Below are 18,125 nucleotides of genomic sequence, written 5' to 3' on the forward strand. Positions count from 1 at the left end.
CCAAGCCCCAACGATTGACCAAAAAAAAAAGACTTCAAAAGAGTAACTCCAGTCATGGCCAGTTCTCCAAAACTTGTCACTCAAAAAGAAAAGGACTCTGAAGGTAGGACTGGTCATATTTTATTGGATCTATTTTGGTTTAAGTTGCATCTGCAAAGCCTGATCAGACAGACTCAGTTCAAGATCCGTCCGGGTGATTATAATAAAATCATCAACTGACTCCTAGAGGTAAGGGACAGGGACTATCTTCAGTTACTCAAATATATGTCTCAATATATTTGGCACCAAGTTTAAAAGGGAGTTTAGCTCTCAGATCGTTTGTTAAATAGAGGAAAAGCATACAACTATATTTATAAATTTGGTCAAAATCCAAATACTGAAGTACAGCTATGTCCCTATATAATTAAAATTAAAGATAGCTGTTTTGTTTTTTTCTCAACCCATGTTAACTTTAATATTCTTCCTATTTTACCTTGATGCTGGTAGATTGCAGTTTCTGGAAAAAGTACCTCTGAAATGAAAGGGGCACTTTCAGCAAGGCAATGATGGCATTGCAGAGGCATGCTGTATGCTGAGGAAAATACAAACAAAGTAAGTTTTCAAATTGAATCAACAAATCAGACACTTAGGAAGGCATTTAAAACCATATACTAAGAGTTCATATCAAGAAGCAAACAGGCAGGAGAGTTAGAGAACAACACCTAAAAATATGAGCAGAAGAGATACTCTTCAGATGATGGGTTTTACACATTGAATTTCTATATCCCCTCAAATTCATATATGGTATTGAAATGCTCCAAGATGATATCTGGAGAAGAGGTTGCTAAGAAGGGATTAGAGTTCTTTTAGAAGAAACTAGATCTCTTCCTCTTGTCTCTTTCCCTTGTTCCCTTCACGACTCCCCCCAGTCTCCCTGCCACTGAGCTATGCCTCCTGTCCTTTTCAGTACTGGTTATACCTAAACTGTAATCTTCCCTTTTTTCACTTCCTGAAATAGCTAGGAAACTGGCAGACATCACACCAGCTTGAGTCTTGTGGGTTTTTAATACCTGGACCAGGTTGGAAATGTGATCTTGATCTCAGCCTCATACATAGCTAGGATGACCAGAGTAGAGCCACTGGAGCCTGACTTGATATATTTTATGTAAAAATAGCTTGCTTCCATTTGACTAGAGCAGACTTTTAAATGTCATTGTGGCTTTGTAGCGAGCAGATATACCAAGTGGTATCATAAGTCATCTCGTTTAATTGTTACAATGCTATAAGGCAGGTGTTATATCACCCCTGTTCTACAGATAATTAAACAGGCAAGATGTAACTTGTGAGCTCACCTAGTATCAAGATTACTGAAAACTTATGTCACAGTAACAAAAACTCAACAGAAGGAATGTAACTTGCCATGTAAGAAACAGGAGTGTACTTCCTATTGAGTGATTCCACCTCCTCCAAGACATGGTTATATACAGACATCATTCTCCTCTCATATTCACTATCGGCATGAGCTGCTCCAGTACATCCATATTCCTGGAAACTGAAGCAAACATCAGTAAACAACCAACCAACATAGTCTATATGTCAGTGTCTATATGTACTAGGGAAGCATGATAGACAAGAATTAAAATGAAAAATAAATGGCTGGGAAATTACATAAATCTAAAGCATACAAATAAAAACCAGGAATGTGCAAAATTGCTAGTATGTAACAGAGCATTTTAGGAAGTTTCACCTTGGTTTCTTCTTTTTTCCTCTACTGCTACAAACCAACCCCTAAAATTCTAAAAAAAAAATACCTCTAAATGAGTTAAAGAAGGCAAAATTTTGCTTAATAAAACTTTTAAGAGGGTTTCTTGACAGGACAGTGTGATTTAAATATACTGAGCCTAACATTAATATCACACAGATTTAATGCCTACTGCATGAAAGGCAGGTCAACTAGGAACCTTATATACATTGTTTCTTTCATCTTCACAATTACTCTGGCATGACTCCTTAAGGCCTATGTGGCTCATGTGATAAGGGATCCTTGCTGGTCTCCAAAATTCTCTACTGAGACAAATTGGTTCTGAAATGAAGTGGTGAGCCAATTTTGGTTAAATTTAACCTGCTTTGTTGATATTCTTTTTGGAGAAAGCTCATCTCAGAATCTGAGGCTCCACTACGTTCAAATTGTAGATGGTGGAATGCATGTTCCAAAATAGAATACTCTCCTGAGGAAAACTCAATACAATACTCTTTAATACAAAAAAATTAAGCTATTTGGGGAGAGGATAAGAATTTTTGTTTTGTTTTTCTGGATGGGGCTTGAACTCAGGGGCTGAGTGCTGTTCCTAAGTTTTTTCACTCAATGCCAGTGGCTCTACCACTTTTGAACCACAGTGCCACTCTGCTTTTCTGGTGGTTAACTGGAGATAAAGTGTCACAGACTTTCCTGCTCAGGCTGGCTTTGAGCTAGATCCTCAGATCTCAGTATCCTGAGTAGCTAGGATCACAGGCGTGAGCTACTGGCACCTGGTGAAGAATTTCAATAAAGAAAAATCAGCCTTACAACCAAAAAAAAAAAAAAAAAAAAAAAAGAAAGAACGAAAGAACGAACGAAAGAAAAAGAAAATCAGGAATGTCTTTTGGTTTAGGAAACCAAAGAATAAAAATTTCAAGGTCAAGCTTACTTGTTTTATCAACTCACAATTTTTCACAATAAAGCTCAATTATACAAGAAACTGCTCAATTATTTATCTGAGTGTTTTGCAAATAGATGATATAGGATGTTTCCCTATACCATCTAGAGTTAGAAAATGTATGTTTTCCCCTAATTATGTGACCCTGGGCAAATGTTAGAAAACTACTTCCTTTCTGTTTTTACTTCTAAAATGTATTTTCTGAGATAATCTTGTGAAAATTAGATAAAATAACACATTTGAAAATATTTTATGATGCAAACTAATATTGGAATTACCTTGCTGATTCTGGATCCAAAATTAAGGCTTCTATTGCATGAGATATCAGCAAACAGCTCTGCTGCTGTCTAAATTAATGTTAAGTTAGACATGTAAACATAGAAATCATTTTATATTTTATATTATCTGAATATTAAATGAGCCAAGAAGATTGCTTTTAGTGAAAGTGATCATGTTATAAACTCAAAACGGTGTGCAGCTGTACTTTTTCCTTCTAAGTGATACATATTGCCTGTACTACTGATTTTCAAATTCTGTATTTCAGAGGCTGCTCAAAAACTTTGTTTTTAGATGGGCATTGGTGGCTCCCACCTGTATTCCTAGCTACTCAGGAGGCTGAGATCTGAGGATCAAGGTTCAAAGCCAGCACAGGCACTAAAGTCTTTGAGACTCTTATCTCCAATTAACCCCCAGAAAACTGGAAGTGGTGCTATGGCTCAAGGGGTAGGGCAGTAACCTTGAGCTGAATTGCTCAGGGACAGTGCCCAAGCCCAGAGTTCAAGTCCCATGACTGACAAAAAAAAAAAACAAACAAACCCAAAACAAAAAACAAAACTTGGTTTTTATCTGTTTTATATAGCAACTCTTCATAAGAATTTGAAATAAAAATATAGAAGTTTTATTGGCAAAATTCTAAAGAAGAAAGAAATCCTATTAAATGCAGTGCCTTTACCTTAACAGTTCCTAAGCAGGGGCTCAAGGAATCTGTCAACGATCTTAAGTTTATTTTTGGAATGTATATGGATGTATTTTGTATGCATTAGGGCTTGAACTCAGGGCCTAGTTGAACCATAGCTCCACTTCTGGCTTTTTGGTGGTTAATTGGAGATTCAAAAGTTTAATGAGACTTTCCTGCCAGGGTTAGCTTCAAACCACAACCCTCAGATCTTGGCCTCCAGAGCAGCTAGGATTACAGGCACCAGACACTGGTGCCTGGGAACATATGCATTTTGTAAGGTGGCGAGTACAAAGCACTCATCAGGTTTAGGTCAGTAAAACAAAAGAAGTAGCAACAAGTGGGCCACAATATAGTGAGGGACAACTATATAATGCTGCTACTTTGCGGATGTTCTCCTACCGTGCTTGAGGTTTACAGGTCCACTGTAATTCTAAATTTCAAAGTTATCGTGTGTGTGTGTGTGTGTGTGTGTGTGTGTGTGTGTGTGTGTGTGTGCATGTATGTGTATAAATGTGTTGGTCTACATTTAAAAGACCAGTTCTCGGGGCCGGGAGTTTGGCCTAGTGGTAGAGTGCTTGCCTAGCATGCACGAAGGCCTGGGTTCAATTCCTTGGTACCACATACATAGAAAAAAGCTGGAAGTGGTGCTGAGGCTCAAGTGGTAGAGCTCTAGCCTTGAGAAAGTCCAAGGACAGTGCTCAAGCCCAGGACAGGCAAAAAAATTAAATAAATTAAAAAAAAAAAGTTCTCAAGAACAAGAAATACTAGGGCAAGTTAGGATACAATTCTACATTCCTCAAAGTTGCTGAGTCGGCATCAAAAGATGCCTGATAAAGATCCCCATATCGTGAAGCAAGGCTTCGGAATTCTTCCATGGACTGCTTCATCTATAAAGAAGAAAAATAAATTAGCTATGATAAATACAAGCACATTACTGTCATTACATGAAAAATATGAAAACAAAATTTTTCAAAAACGGAAAGAAAAATTGTATATAATTATTCATTTTCCTTTCTTTCTTTTTTTTTTTTGCCAGTCCTGGGTCTTGAACTCAAGGCTTGGACACTACCAGTTGAACTACAGCAGCACTTCCAGCGTTTTCTATGTGTGGTACCAAGCAATTGAATCTGGGTTTTCCTGCATGCTAAGTAGGCACTCTACTACTAGGCCAAACTCCCAGCCATCATTATTCATTTTCATAAACACAAGGTGGCAAATAAAACTATAAATGTTCACAAGATTATAATTTATATATGATATTTAGAAATAAAAACAATTTATAACTTTCAGTAGGATAGTTATAAGCATTCCAAGCTTCCTCACGGTAATTCCATTTTCTTCATATTAATATGTAGTATAGGGCCTCAGTGCTCATGCCCTGAGTTCATGCTCTAGGACTGGCCAAAACAAAACAAACAACAACAACAAAAAAAACCCCTAAATATGTAGTACAAACCATGGCATCATCAATCACGTTTTTGTTTGTTTTTACTTGGCTTGAGCACTGTCCTTTGCCCAAGACTACTGCTCTGCTACTTGAGGTACAGCACCACTTCTGGTTTTTCTGTGTATGTGGTACTGAGGAATTGAACCCAGGGCTTTGTGCATGCTAGGCAAGCACTCTACCACTAGGCTATGCTCCTAAAACACATCAGTCTATTTGGCAAGACAGGAGAGTTAAGACATTTGATACCATCTCTGAGTTAAATCACTGATTTTTAACTTTTCAAAAATTTTCATTTTACAACCTCTAAAGCCCCAAGAATATAAATGAAAATTATACTGAAAAGAGAGTTAAGACATGCCTGATTGGAGATTCGACCACATCTCTGAAGGTCATTTCCTAAGGTCATGGCAATTGTTGTGGCAATTGCAGGTGGAGGGCTTGTCTTGAGACTATTACAAGTACAGATAAGTTGAGAGAAGGCTTGGAGAAGATCAATCCTGAGCTTCACAAATTCACACTGAAAACTTAAAGGATTCAGCGGTGTACTGGCAGCCTGAAATTAAAAAAAAAAATACATATTTAGGATAAAGTAAAAGCAATAGGAGTTGGGACATTATGAATTAAAGTTGGCTTTCCGAATTTGGAAAGTTTGCATCTATGTATTTACCCTATTCTGGTTTATAGGAAGCCAGACCCTGGTGGCTCACATCTATAATCCTAGATACTCAGGAGTCAGAGATCTGGAGGCAAAGAGGCCAGTCCAGGTACAAAAATCTGTTCAGAATGACAGTCTTGCCAAGGGCTATCTACAAATTCAACGCAATAACCATCAATATCCCAATGTCATTCTTTAAAGAAATAGAAGAGGCAATCTAAAATTTCATATGGAATAATAAAAGACCCTGTATAGCAAAACAACTTCTTAGCAGAAAGAATAGCACAGGAGGAATTTCAATACCAAACTTTAGACTCTATTACAGAGGTATAATAATCAAAACAGCTTGGTACTGTACAAGAACAGGCCTGAAGACCAATAGAATAGAACTGAGGACCCAGATAATAAACCACAGATCTATGGCCACCTAATCTTTGACAAGGGAGCCAAAAAAATAGAATGGAAGAAAGATAGCCTCTTCAACAAGTGATGCTGGCAGAACTGGTTAAGCACCTGCAGAAAACTAAAGTTGGATCCTTCTCTGTCACCCTGCACTAGAATTAACTCCAAATGGATCAAATATCTCAAGGTAAAAGCAGATATTCTGAAAACTTTACAGGAAGGAATAGGAGACATACTAGGCCTCCTTGGCACAGGCCGAAACTTTCTCAATAAGGACCAAGAAACACAACAAATCAGAGAGGGGCTGGATAAATGGGACTGCATTAAGCTGCAGAGTTTCTGAATGGCACAAGACATTGCTAGTAAATTAAATAGGAAGCCTACAGAACGGGAGAAAATCTTCACTAACCATACAACGGACAAAGGTCTCATATCTAAAATATATCAACAGCTCAAAAAATTGAATCACTCCAAAACTAATCTCCAAAGTAACAACCATCCCATTAAAAGATGGGCCAAAGACTTAAAGAGAGTCTTCTCTGAAGAAGAAATAAGAATGGCCTATAGACACATGAAGAAATGCTCAACATCTCTGGTCATAAAAGAAATGCAAATCAAAAGAACTCTAAGATTCCACCTCACTCCAGTTAGAATGGCCAGGATCAAGAAATGTACTAACAATAGATGCTGGAGGGGATGTGGCCAGGAGGGATCACTACTACACTGTTGGTGGGAGTGCAAACTTGTTCAACCACTATGGAAAGCAATATGGCAGTTCCTCAAAAGACTAAACATAGAGCTCCCCTATGACCCAGCTATTCCACTACTTGGCATTTACCCACTTGTCCAGAAATAAGGGCATACTAAATCCACTAGCACAACAATGTTCATTGCAGCACTATTTACCATAGCAAAGATATGGAACCAACTCAGATGTCCCTCAGTCAATGAGTGGATCAATAAGATGTGGTATTTATACACAATGGAATTCTATGCTGCTGTTAGAAAGAACAACATCGCCCCATTTGTAAGGAAATGGAAAGACTTAGAAAAAATCATATTAAGTGAAGTAAGCCAGACTCAAAGGAACATAGACTCAATGGTTTCCCTCATTTGTCATAATCAGTAGAAACCTTGGGCTCTCCTAGCAGAGATTTAGAATAGAGCAAAACCTAGATACATAAGGCCATACAGTGTGACGCTAAATGAAAGGACCTCTAGGATATAAAAACAAAAGCCATATAATGGGTGATTGTTGTCCTTAATGTACTATATTATCTCTCATCTCTTTTGCTGTCCCTTGGTTATCTCATATTGTTACAGTACTTCATTTTGTTATCTGATTGGATAAATGCATATTTGGTTATTTGAAATTGGATAGGGAAGGCGGTAAAGTAAAACAAAATGAGGGGTGGGGGTGGGGGGAGGGAAATGGGGACCAAGACATGAGAAAGGGTATCAATGTATGTGAAGTAATGCACCTTCTATCTGATGAATATAATGTAACCCTCCTATTAATTACAATAAAAAATATATGAGAAAAAAAAGAAAAAAAATCTGTTCAGCAAAAAATAGGGTTGTTGGTATGGCTCAAGTGATAAAGCCAGCCATTAAGTAAGCCAAAAGAAAGTAAGGCTCTAATTTCAAACCCAGATATCAGTGGAAAAAAACCAAACCAAACCAAACCAAAAAACCCAAATCCAACACTATTTTACATTTGTGTTGACTATGCATATATAGTAATGTATACTTGCCCAATATACCTTTCAAAATGCTAACAGCCTTTATATAAAGAAAAGTCCATGAAACTCTTGTTTTTTGTTTTCCTTTGGATCTTAGGGTTGAACTTGGCCTAGGTGCTGTCACTGAGCTCTTTAGCTCAAGGCTACCACCCTACCCTTGAGCCAAGCCCCATTTCCCATTTCTAGAGGTTAGTAAGAGTTTCAGGTCTTTTTGTTCCCAGACTGGCTTTGAACCTTGGTCTTTAGACCTCCACGTCCTGAGTAGCTAGGATTACAGGTGTGAGCCACCGTGCTGTGGGCTTCATGAGACTCATCTCCAATTAACCACCAGAAAAGTGGAAGTGGCTCTGTTGCTCAAGTGGTAGGGCACTAGCCTTGACCTGAGAAGCTCAGAGACAGCACCCAGGCCCAGAGTTCAAGCCCCATGACCAACAAAAAAAAAATTAATAAAAATACTGGTAATACTGCTCTAACACAAATTAGTATATTAAAAACTTCTGTTTAGTCTGGCTGAAGCAGGTGGCAAACACGAGCCTTAGAGCTGTATGACCTTGGGTAAAAATAATTTATGTCAGGAAGTCAATGCTCATACCCAGATAAAAAATAGGAAGCTACTGTCAAGTCCACACTCTCAAGTACACAGATCAAACAAAAATGCTCAACCTTCTCCTTGCATAAAAAAGTTCTGTGAAGCATAGTACAACTAAAAATGCTGGAAGTTTCCAAGGACTACACAGATCATACTGCTTTCCCCTCTGAAATGACTTAGAGGTAGAAAAAAATATATATTTTTTAAATTCTTGAGATCAGTGTCTCACTATGTCTCCCAGGTTGGGCATAAACCTTGGCTCAAGTCATCGTCTTATCTTACTTAGTCTCCCAAGTAGCTGATATGACAGGTACATGTTATCATATATAGCTCCTCTTATTTATTTTTTTAATCCTCAAAGTTCTTATGATCTGGTAGATAGAATAACTCCATTTCAAAAGGAGAAAATCTGAGATTAATGTTCTACCTCAAGTCATACTGTATGTATAGACGAACCAGACTAAGTTTCAGCAGCTCACCTGTCAGTCAAGTGTGTAACTGCCTACGTCAGAATAGTCTTTAATTATGGCTAACACTCATTAAATACATACACAAAGTGTGGTATTCAATAGTTTTCAAAAATTAATTCCAGGTATACCACCGTTTTGTGAGTCTTAACTTTATTACAGTGAATGATTAGTAACTTTCTGCTTCATATAAGCCAGAAAATGAAATGATTTTATTGATGTGAACTAATAATTATACCTTTAAATTTTCTGTGACATTATCCTAATACAGAGATCAACAATATTTCCAAGAATAATAAGGTATTAATAATAAAAGTCATAATAGTCAATGCTACCGTTTAAAATGGAGAGAAGGACTAGGAATGTAGTTCACAGTAAGGCATGAGCTCAGAATAAGTTCTGAGGCTCTATACCTGGCCCAACTAAAAACAAAAGCAAAATAAAACAGGAATATTTATGAATTCTCGTTCTAAAGAGCTATAAACCAGTAAGAATCTATTCAAGCCGGGTACTGGTGACTCATGCCTGAAATAGAAGCTAGTCAGAAGGCAGAGATGGGAGGATCATGGCACAAAGCCAGCCTAGGCAGGAGAGGTCATGAGATACTTTATCTCCAATGAACCTCCAGGAAGTGGTACTGTGGCTCAAAGTGGTAGAAAGCTAGCTTTGAGCAAAAGAGCTCAGGGACAGTACCCAGGCCTTCAGTTCAAGCCCCATGATTGACCCCTCCCCCCAAAAAAGCATAAGCAATTTAAAATATATGTGCCCTGGGGTTGGGAGTTTGGCCTGGTGTTAGAGCACTAGCATATATGAAGACCTGGGTTAGATTCCTCAGTACCACATACATAGAAAAAAGCTGGAAAGGGCCGGGAGTTTGGCCTAGTGGTTAAAGTGCTTGCCTAGCATGCATGAAGACCCGGGTTCGATTCCTCGGTACCACATACATAGAAAAAAGCCGGAAGTGGTGCTGAGGCTCAAGTGGTAGAGCTCTAGCCTTGAGAAAGTCCAAGGACAGTACTCAAACCCTGAGCTCAAGCCCAGGACTGGCAAAAAAAAAAAAAAAAAGAAAAAAGAAAAAAGAAAAAAGCTGGAAGTGGTACTGTGGCCCAAGTGGTAGAGCTCAAGTCCAAGGACAGTGCTCAGGCCCTGAGTTCAAGCCCCACAACTGGCAAAAATAATAAATAAATAAAATATATGTGCCCTATAGAAGTCTGAATTTGTATCTTTTATGCTATCTATTCTTTGTTCTCAAAGTACTACTTTTCAGATAGACCATTAAAAATGCATATACCAATATAAATGGATATACACAACTATTAGAAAGTTTATGTCTCCCACAAATAGTTTTTAAAGTACTGTTGAAATACTTTAAAAATGTTCTGTGTTGCCAGGCATGGTGACTCCCTCCTGTCTGTATTTCTAGCTACTTGGGAGATGGGTAAATTGTGGTTTGAGGACAGCCTGGGGAGAAAAGAAAAGCTCACAAGATCGGCTGGGCACTGTGATCCACACCGGTCATTCTAGAGATGTGGGGAAGCACAGGTAGGAAGATCAGAGTCCAGGCCAGCCTGCATATAAAGAAAAACTACTGTAAAAAATAACACAAAAAGGCTGGAAGAATGCCACATGTGGTAGAGCACCTGTCTAGCAAGTATGAGGCCTTGAGTTGAAACCCAGTACCAAAACAAAAGTTGAATGCTGACTATAAAACTTCTTGGGGGGCCCGGGAGTTTGGCCTAGCGGTTAAAGTGCTTGCCTAGCATGCACAAAGACCCGGGTTCGATTCCTCGGTATCCCACATACACAACCAAGCCGGAAGTGGCAGAGATGAGACTGCAACAATCGACAGAGAGCGAAAGCAAGCAAGCGGAGCCCAACCGAGTGGTGGCCGGAGCGAGCGGGGCCGGAGCGAGCAGGGCCGGAGTGTGCGGGAGCGAGCCGAGCCAGAGCCAGCGAGGCCGGAGCGAGCCGGGCCGGAGCGAGCGGGGCCAGAAAGAGAAGGGGGCCAAAAAAAAAAAAAAAAAAAAAAAAACAACTTCTTGGGGCCAGGAGTTTGGCCTAGTGACCTAGTGAGAGAGTGCTTGCTTAGCATGCACAAAGACCCGGGTTCGTTTTCTCAGTACCACATACATAGAAAAAGCTGGAAGTGATGCTGTAGCTCAAGTGGTAGAGCTGTAGCCTTGAGAAAGCCCAGACAGTGCTTAGACCCTGAGTTCAAACCCCAGGACTAACAAAACAAAACGAACAAAACTTCTTTTCTTGTAGTGGAAAATGCCCTTTGATTAATGTAAAAGTGTTCATTTTAGGGAATACAGTCTTATTTCGGAATATAAACTTGAAGAAATTAGTAAAAATTTTAAAATTTAAGAATGTTAAGAATTTTTATCAATCTTTCCTCTTCTTGATGGCAGTGAAAACAAAAAGTTGTAAATTGTTAATTTGGGTATCAGAAGGGTAAAAAAGCAGCTCAGTAGAACCTTTGATTTAAAAAGCTCAGAACTTTCCCTAGAGATGACATTCAGTGGTCAAATGTTTGCCTAGCATGCATAAGGTCCTGGATTTAATCCCAAGGACTTGTGGGGCCTTGGAAAGGGAGGCCAGAAGCTGTGGTTTATTTCATGATGAGTAACCATATATGACCTGGGGTGATGAGGTCAGAGGTTTCGGGCTGAGGGTGGTACTGGGCTAGGCTGGGAGATGACGGGTGAAAACCTAGAGAAAAAAACTTTCCATCTCCATGCCACATGTCCTTTCTTCATGAATTAAATTTTCCTCACATACAGTACCCAGAACTTCATTGAAAAACAAAATGCAATCTTTCAACAAGCCTATGAATATTTAAAAGGGTAGGGGGAAAAGGTTGATGCTTATTTCCCTGACTACTTTATTACTTTGATTATTTCTGTTTATTACACTTATGTTGATAAATATATGTGCTTGCCGGTTTCCAAATAGTTGGAAACAGGATTAACTTATGGAAAGGGGGGAACTTACACCAATCATGACTCGCAAGGTGGAACTGAGAGTACTCACTGTTAAGGAAGCAATCCCTTTGTGGTAGAATTTTAAAGAGTCAGCAATGCAAGAAAGTGCTGAACTGTAATTCTCTTCCTGCAACCCGGTGAGACACTGTTCTGCATGTGAGAATTCCTTCAAACTATTCAGCCAGAAGTAGAAGTGTTCTGAGGCAACTTGAGTCAGCAAACTCTGATAAAGCTCTCGGGCCATGTCATGATTACCCTAAAAAAGAAAAGAGAGAGAAACTGAAGAAGCATGTGATGAAGTTCTTATACATAAAAGAGTGGAGGTAGCAGATAGAAGATTATGCCTATACTCTGGATACACTTGTACAATCATTCCTCATATTACATAACTCTTCAAGACTCACTCTAAATTTCTTCAGTGAAAATATGCTGAGCTGCTTTTATGTAACATAATGCTTACTGTTCTTTACTAAAACACTTCCAAAAAGAAAACTATAATCCAAGTCTAGAATTTTAGTTAAAAGTGCATTGCCATTCTAGATGAGCTATTTAGTGGGGTGAAGTGAACCCCAGGGGTGCTATCTGCTGTCTCCAGGTGGGGAAGGTCAATGTCCTGAAATGCTTGGGAGAGCTTGTTACAATGAAGAACTGGTTGACAATGACGTCCCTCTCCCATTGAGAAAACAGAGAGGGTTTTATGTGTTATCCAGACTTATCCTCAAAGGATTTTTGTACTACAATGCTTTGTAGTTAATAAAGGAAGTTAATAAAAAAGTATTAGGCTTTTCATATGGCTCAGAAGATTACAACATACTAAAACTTCACCATTTCTACTAAAGAATGTTAAGTTTGGGGAGAAAAAAAATGAGGGAAGATGTTTGATGTTGATAAAAGAATAGAAATAGCAGGTAAGGTAGCCTTGGATAAAACAACACAGGGTGAAATGAGAGTGATACTAAATACAACAGTCAGTGTTCACATTTTCACTTATAATAACAAGATGAAGTAAAATGATATATTTTTTATGAGAAAGGCTAAAAATTAGATTCTTTTATTCTATATATTTAGAATTTATGACTTATGATATATGTGAAATTTCTCTTTCTTTTCTTCCTTCCTTCCTTCCTTCCTTTCCTTCCTTCCTTCCTTCCTTCCTTTCTTCCTTTGCCAGTCCTGGGCTTGGGCTCAGGGCCTAAGCACTGTCCTTGGACTTTCTCAGGGCTAATACTCTACCACTTGAGCCTCAGCACCACTTCCAGCTTTTTTCTATGTATATGGTACCGAGGAATCAAATCCAGGGCTTTGTGCATGCAAGGCAAGCACTCAACCACTAGGCCAAACTCCTGTTCCATGATGTGAAATTTCTATGAATCTTGGTCACTCAGAAGGGAAGTACATACCATTCTGGAAGCCTGTCTGGCAATTCGGTAGACAGTCCATCCATTGGAGACACTTTCAAGCTGCTGCTTAATTACTGCCTTTACTTCAGCAGATAATGCTTTCTGGCTTGCTACAAAAATCACAGTGGCCAAACTCACCTAACATTGGGCAAAAAGAAAATAACATAATTTTACCCAAGTTAGATAACCTACCAAAAAGAGAAATGAATTACAGTTCCTAAGAAAATAACCATTTTTTTTGTTTTCCACGGATATTTAATTTCCCATTTTGACATCATTAAGCAATGTATTCCACTGTCTAAGAAGGCTGTTTATAAAACTAAATAATTAAGGGGGCTGGAAATGTGGCTTAGTGGTAGAGTGCTTGCTTAGCATGCATAAAGCCCTGGGTTCAATTCCTCAGTACCACATAAACAGAAAAGGCCAGAGTGGTGCTGTGGCTCAGGTGGTAGAGTGCTAGCCTTGAGCAGAAAAAAAGCTCAGGGACGATGCCCATGCCTTGAGTTTAAGCCCCAGCACTGACCAAAAAAAAGAAAAGAAAAGAAAAAAACAACAACAAAAAAAGCCCCACTAAATAATTTGAAAGAATTAGGATAAATAATATAGTTATACAGTGAGATGCTTCATTAATGAAATGGACGTAGATACTGCCAAAACAGATAAGCTATAAAAGATTACTTATAGGTTAACATTTACTTAAAGTTAAAATGAACAAAGTAATATTGCATATAGGTATAGTATGCATGGGATAATAAATATCAAACCGAGTGTGGTTGGTTCCTGTGAGAGAAGGGAGGAGAAAATGATTAAGGAAATACACTTAGGACTTTAACTATCCTGCTAATACTATTAAGCTAGGTTAAGAAAATTTGTAGTAAAAAAAAAAATCCTAGTACTGATTTATTATTTATTGTTGGCATTAGGGACCAAATGTAAGACCCTGCACATTCTAGGGAAATGTTCTACCACTAAGCTAGATCCAAGCATATCAATTATATTTTGATGTCAGCATGCTTTTTGCCTGTTTTGCTTTTGTTTGTCTGTGCCAGTCCTAAGGCTTGAACTGAGCTTTTTTACCCAAGGCTAGCACTCTACCACTTGAGCCATAGCTCCATTTCTGGCATTTGTCAGTTAACTGGAAAGAAGTCTCACAGACTTTTCTGCTTAGGCTGGCTCTGAACCTTGATCCTTACATCTCAGTCTCCTGAGCTGTTATGATTACAGGTGTGAGCCAACAGCACAGGCCTTGTTTTGCTTTGTAACATCAACAGCGGTATTGACTTTTTTAAACATCCCCTATTAGACCAGATCCTAGTCATTTGAAGTAGGTTTAAAACATGGCTCTTTACCAGAAGTTCCTGCTGTTTGTCTGTGGCTGATTGCCCAATGACCTTGTAGAGTTCCATGAGGTCACCAAGCATTCCATCGCCCAGGACTGGCAGCTGCATGGCAATGGCTGCCAGGCAGTGGCACATCAGGATCCGGGCAGCATCCTGAGCACTGTGTAACTGAGTCAGCAAAGTTTCCACCACTGACTGGCTAAGATGGGGCCGGCCCTTAGCCAAGTTCACCATACAATTTAAAGCAATCTACACACCAAGAAGAAAATGGAATAGTTACATTTTGAAGGTATTAAGTGAAACTTAAAAGAGAACATTATATGTTATTTATGACAAAAAAGAGAACATTATATAAGTTATTTATGACAAAAAGAAAAAAAAAACAAACAAGCATTAAAGCTGGGTGTGGTGGCTCACACCTGTAACCCTAGCTACTCAGGAGGCTTGAGATCTGAGGATTGAGATTCAAAGCCATCCTGGGCACTAAAGACCATGAGACTCTTATCTCAAATTAAGCACTAGAACAGGGGAAGTTGGGCTGTGGCTCTAGGGATAGTGCTGCAGCCTTGAACTGAAGAGCTCAAGGGCAGCGCCCAGGTCCAGAGTTCAAGCTCCATGACCCACAAAAACAGAAACAACAAGCATTAGGCAGAAAATATTTTTCTTTGTAAGAAACAGGACATACTGAATCCTACATTAGGGTTGTAAGTTAGAACTGTACATCAGCATTTCAACTATTCATTTCAACCTAAGACTATTAAAGAAAAAAGATGAAAATCATGAGAATTAATGCTAAAGATCAAATTTATGCCAAATAAAATGTCAACACTGTCCTTTTACTACTTTTCAAGAAGTGCCGCTGAAGTGGTTCAGAATGCCGGCATCTCTCAGGATGATTCAAAAATGCACATATTCAGTTGGGCACTGGTGACTTATGTCTATTATCCTCACTACTCAGGACGCTAAGAGCTGAGCCTAGGCAGAAAAGTAGCCAGAAAGTTGGAAGTAGAACTGTAGCTCAAGTGGTAGAGTACCAGTCTTGAGCAAAAAAGCTAAAGAACAGAGTCCAGGTCCTGAGTTTAAGTCTCAGTACTGGTATCAGAAAAACAAAACAAAGGGAAAAATCCACTACAGGCTTCACAACTGTTTAAAACAAACAAAAAACCCGAACTATCCCAAGTTCCTGGGTAAAAGGAATATCCTTGTGAGGACAACCTTTATTCTCTCAGCCATTGTGCTTTATCTCACTGCCACACAGTTGATTCAACTGTCAAAATTACTAGCAGCTCTAATTAGTCATTCAGTTCTAGGAAGGTTTTTTGGGTTTTTTTTTTTGCGGGTCAAGGGGCTTGAACTTTGGGACTAGGTGCTGACCCTGAGCTCTTCAGCTCAAGGCTACCGCCCTTACCATTGAGCCACAGCCTCATTTCCCCATTTTCTAAAGGGAGATGAGTCTCCCCTTCTTTAGAGTTCTTCAATGCCTGGGCTGGCTTTGAACCTCGATCCTCAGATCTTAGCCTCCTGAGTGTGAGCCACGACACACAGGTTGAATGGACTTTAAAAAAAATAAACTATTTTAACTTCTAAAAAACCCAACAATAAAAACAAAACAACAACAACCCCCCCCCCCCGCCACATATACAGATACACATACACACAGACTTTCAGGTCATCCCAAATGTAATGAATTCATTTTTTGTGGGCATTCACAACTGCCCATAATGACTGTTTTCCATTTCTCAACTGAAGTCTAAAAACCAACTAATGTACCACCTTTCCCTCTCAGGCCCAGCTTATGACAGCTCATCCCACAGCTAACGGAAATCCTTTTTTTTTTTTTTTACAGCCAATTCTTTTGTCAAGAATCTTATCTACTATTAACTCTTCCCTATGCTTTTTTTTTCCTTCCCATGCTTTTAACACAATATAAATGTGTTTTTTTTTTTTTAAATCTAATTTCTCGGTAAGATGGACCCAACAATTATCCTACATATCACCATTGGTTGTTATCTATGTGACATCCAACACATCACAAGTGTGAGAATCTGACACATAAAAGGATAAGGCTCATTTCACAAATACTAATTACAATGAAGATTATTAGAGAAAGACTATACATTAAAATTTTTTAATATCTTTTCACTATATACAGGATCAAATCTATAATCTTTAGCTTGGTACTTGTTATCTTCCATGATTACTTTAATGTTATCCAGTCACATGAGGCTACTCACCATTGTTCCAATACAAAAGGCACCTTCCTGCTTTCAGAACTTTTGCAATACTGCCCCAATGGATCAAACAATCTCCATTACTGAAATCCTAATAATACATCTTTCAAGGCTCAACTCTTACTGACATGTATATGTTGAAATCTTCCCTAATAATCTTGGTTATTTACTCCAGGTGCGGGAGCATGGCCTAGTGGTAGAGTGCTTGCCTAGCATGCACAAAGACCCAGGTTAGAGTTCTCAGTACCACATGCACAGAAAAAAGCCAGAAGTGGTGCTGTGGCTGAAGTGGTAGAGTGTTAGCCTTGAGGAAAGCCCAAGGACAGTGCTCAGGCCCCGAGTCCATGCCCCAGGACTGGCAAAAAAAGAAAAAGAAGAAATTATTCACTCCCAACTCATTTTCTCATTAAAACTGCACCTTTGTAATTTCTGTGTTCTTTCTGGTGTTATAGCCCTTTATATAATGTCAGTATCTACTCCATGAAGGAAATGTCTTCAATATAGGAACTTCGTTGATCATCTACTAACATCCTAATGCACAGTCTAATGTTTTATGGAAACTTGCAACTACTGGCAAAAGGTTATGTTTTTGCTTTAAAATAAAAAAGGTAAATATATTATGGTCTAAGGGGTATTTTTCCAAAGTGAAGATCAAGGGTAAATGTAGTTAGGGGTAGATTTGATTTTTCTTTTTGTTAATAAGTCTTATGACATATATCCCCTCTTCATCTCACCCACTTGCCCATGCTATTTTTGCCCACTGATATTAGGACTTGGTAGACAGTGGATGGCATACAAACTGGGACTTGCTACTCTCTAGTTTAGGCCACCAAACCAGGCATTAAGTGATGTTTTCACCTTTAAAGTGGCTTGAGCACCTGGGCTATCATCTTGACTACAAAGCACCAGAAGAGATTCTAGGCCAAAGACAGCATCTTGTTCCAATGCCAAAAGATCTAGAAGAGAAACACTAAGTTTTAGGATGACTGAATAAAGGGTTAAAACATAAACATTCATACAAGGGAAAAATATTAAGGAGCCTGAGATATAGGAAACGAATGTGTAAGGAACATTTGTTCTGAAATGTAAAGGCTATCTTCAGATTTATTTCTACCACTTTGTTGGATATTATAAAAATATATACATTAAATCGTAAGCTGAACCCACAAAGCTAAAAAAAAAAAAGCAGAATGGAAATAGCAGTACCATCTCAACTAAGAAAAAAAATATGAAGA

The 18,125-nt window shown here is 38.7% G+C and overlaps 1 protein-coding gene across 4 annotated transcripts in view; it reads right to left on the reverse strand.

Moving 5' to 3' along the window:
* The window catches only part of LOC150038977 (integrator complex subunit 7), a 51,927-nt gene that overhangs the window by 2,941 nt on the left and 30,861 nt on the right, over nucleotides 1-18,125 (reverse strand). For all 4 annotated transcript variants that reach the window (XM_090328123.1, XM_090328125.1, XM_090328122.1 and 1 more), the window contains 9 exons: nucleotides 17,749-17,846; nucleotides 14,669-14,908; nucleotides 13,320-13,457; nucleotides 11,969-12,175; nucleotides 5,439-5,633; nucleotides 4,417-4,520; nucleotides 2,954-3,022; nucleotides 1,399-1,531; nucleotides 473-571 (listed from right to left, as the gene is read on the reverse strand). In XM_090328123.1, coding sequence (XP_090184249.1) covers nucleotides 473-571; nucleotides 1,399-1,531; nucleotides 2,954-3,022; nucleotides 4,417-4,520; nucleotides 5,439-5,633; nucleotides 11,969-12,175; nucleotides 13,320-13,457; nucleotides 14,669-14,908; nucleotides 17,749-17,846 — 1,283 coding nt within the window. The remainder of the gene's footprint in view (nucleotides 1-472; nucleotides 572-1,398; nucleotides 1,532-2,953; nucleotides 3,023-4,416; nucleotides 4,521-5,438; nucleotides 5,634-11,968; nucleotides 12,176-13,319; nucleotides 13,458-14,668; nucleotides 14,909-17,748; nucleotides 17,847-18,125) is intronic.

Source organism: Megascapheus bottae, unplaced genomic scaffold (genome assembly GCF_031878675.1).
Source record: "Megascapheus bottae isolate mThoBot1 unplaced genomic scaffold, mThoBot2.hap1 H_1, whole genome shotgun sequence".
NCBI classification, from domain to species: Eukaryota; Metazoa; Chordata; class Mammalia; order Rodentia; family Geomyidae; genus Megascapheus; species Megascapheus bottae.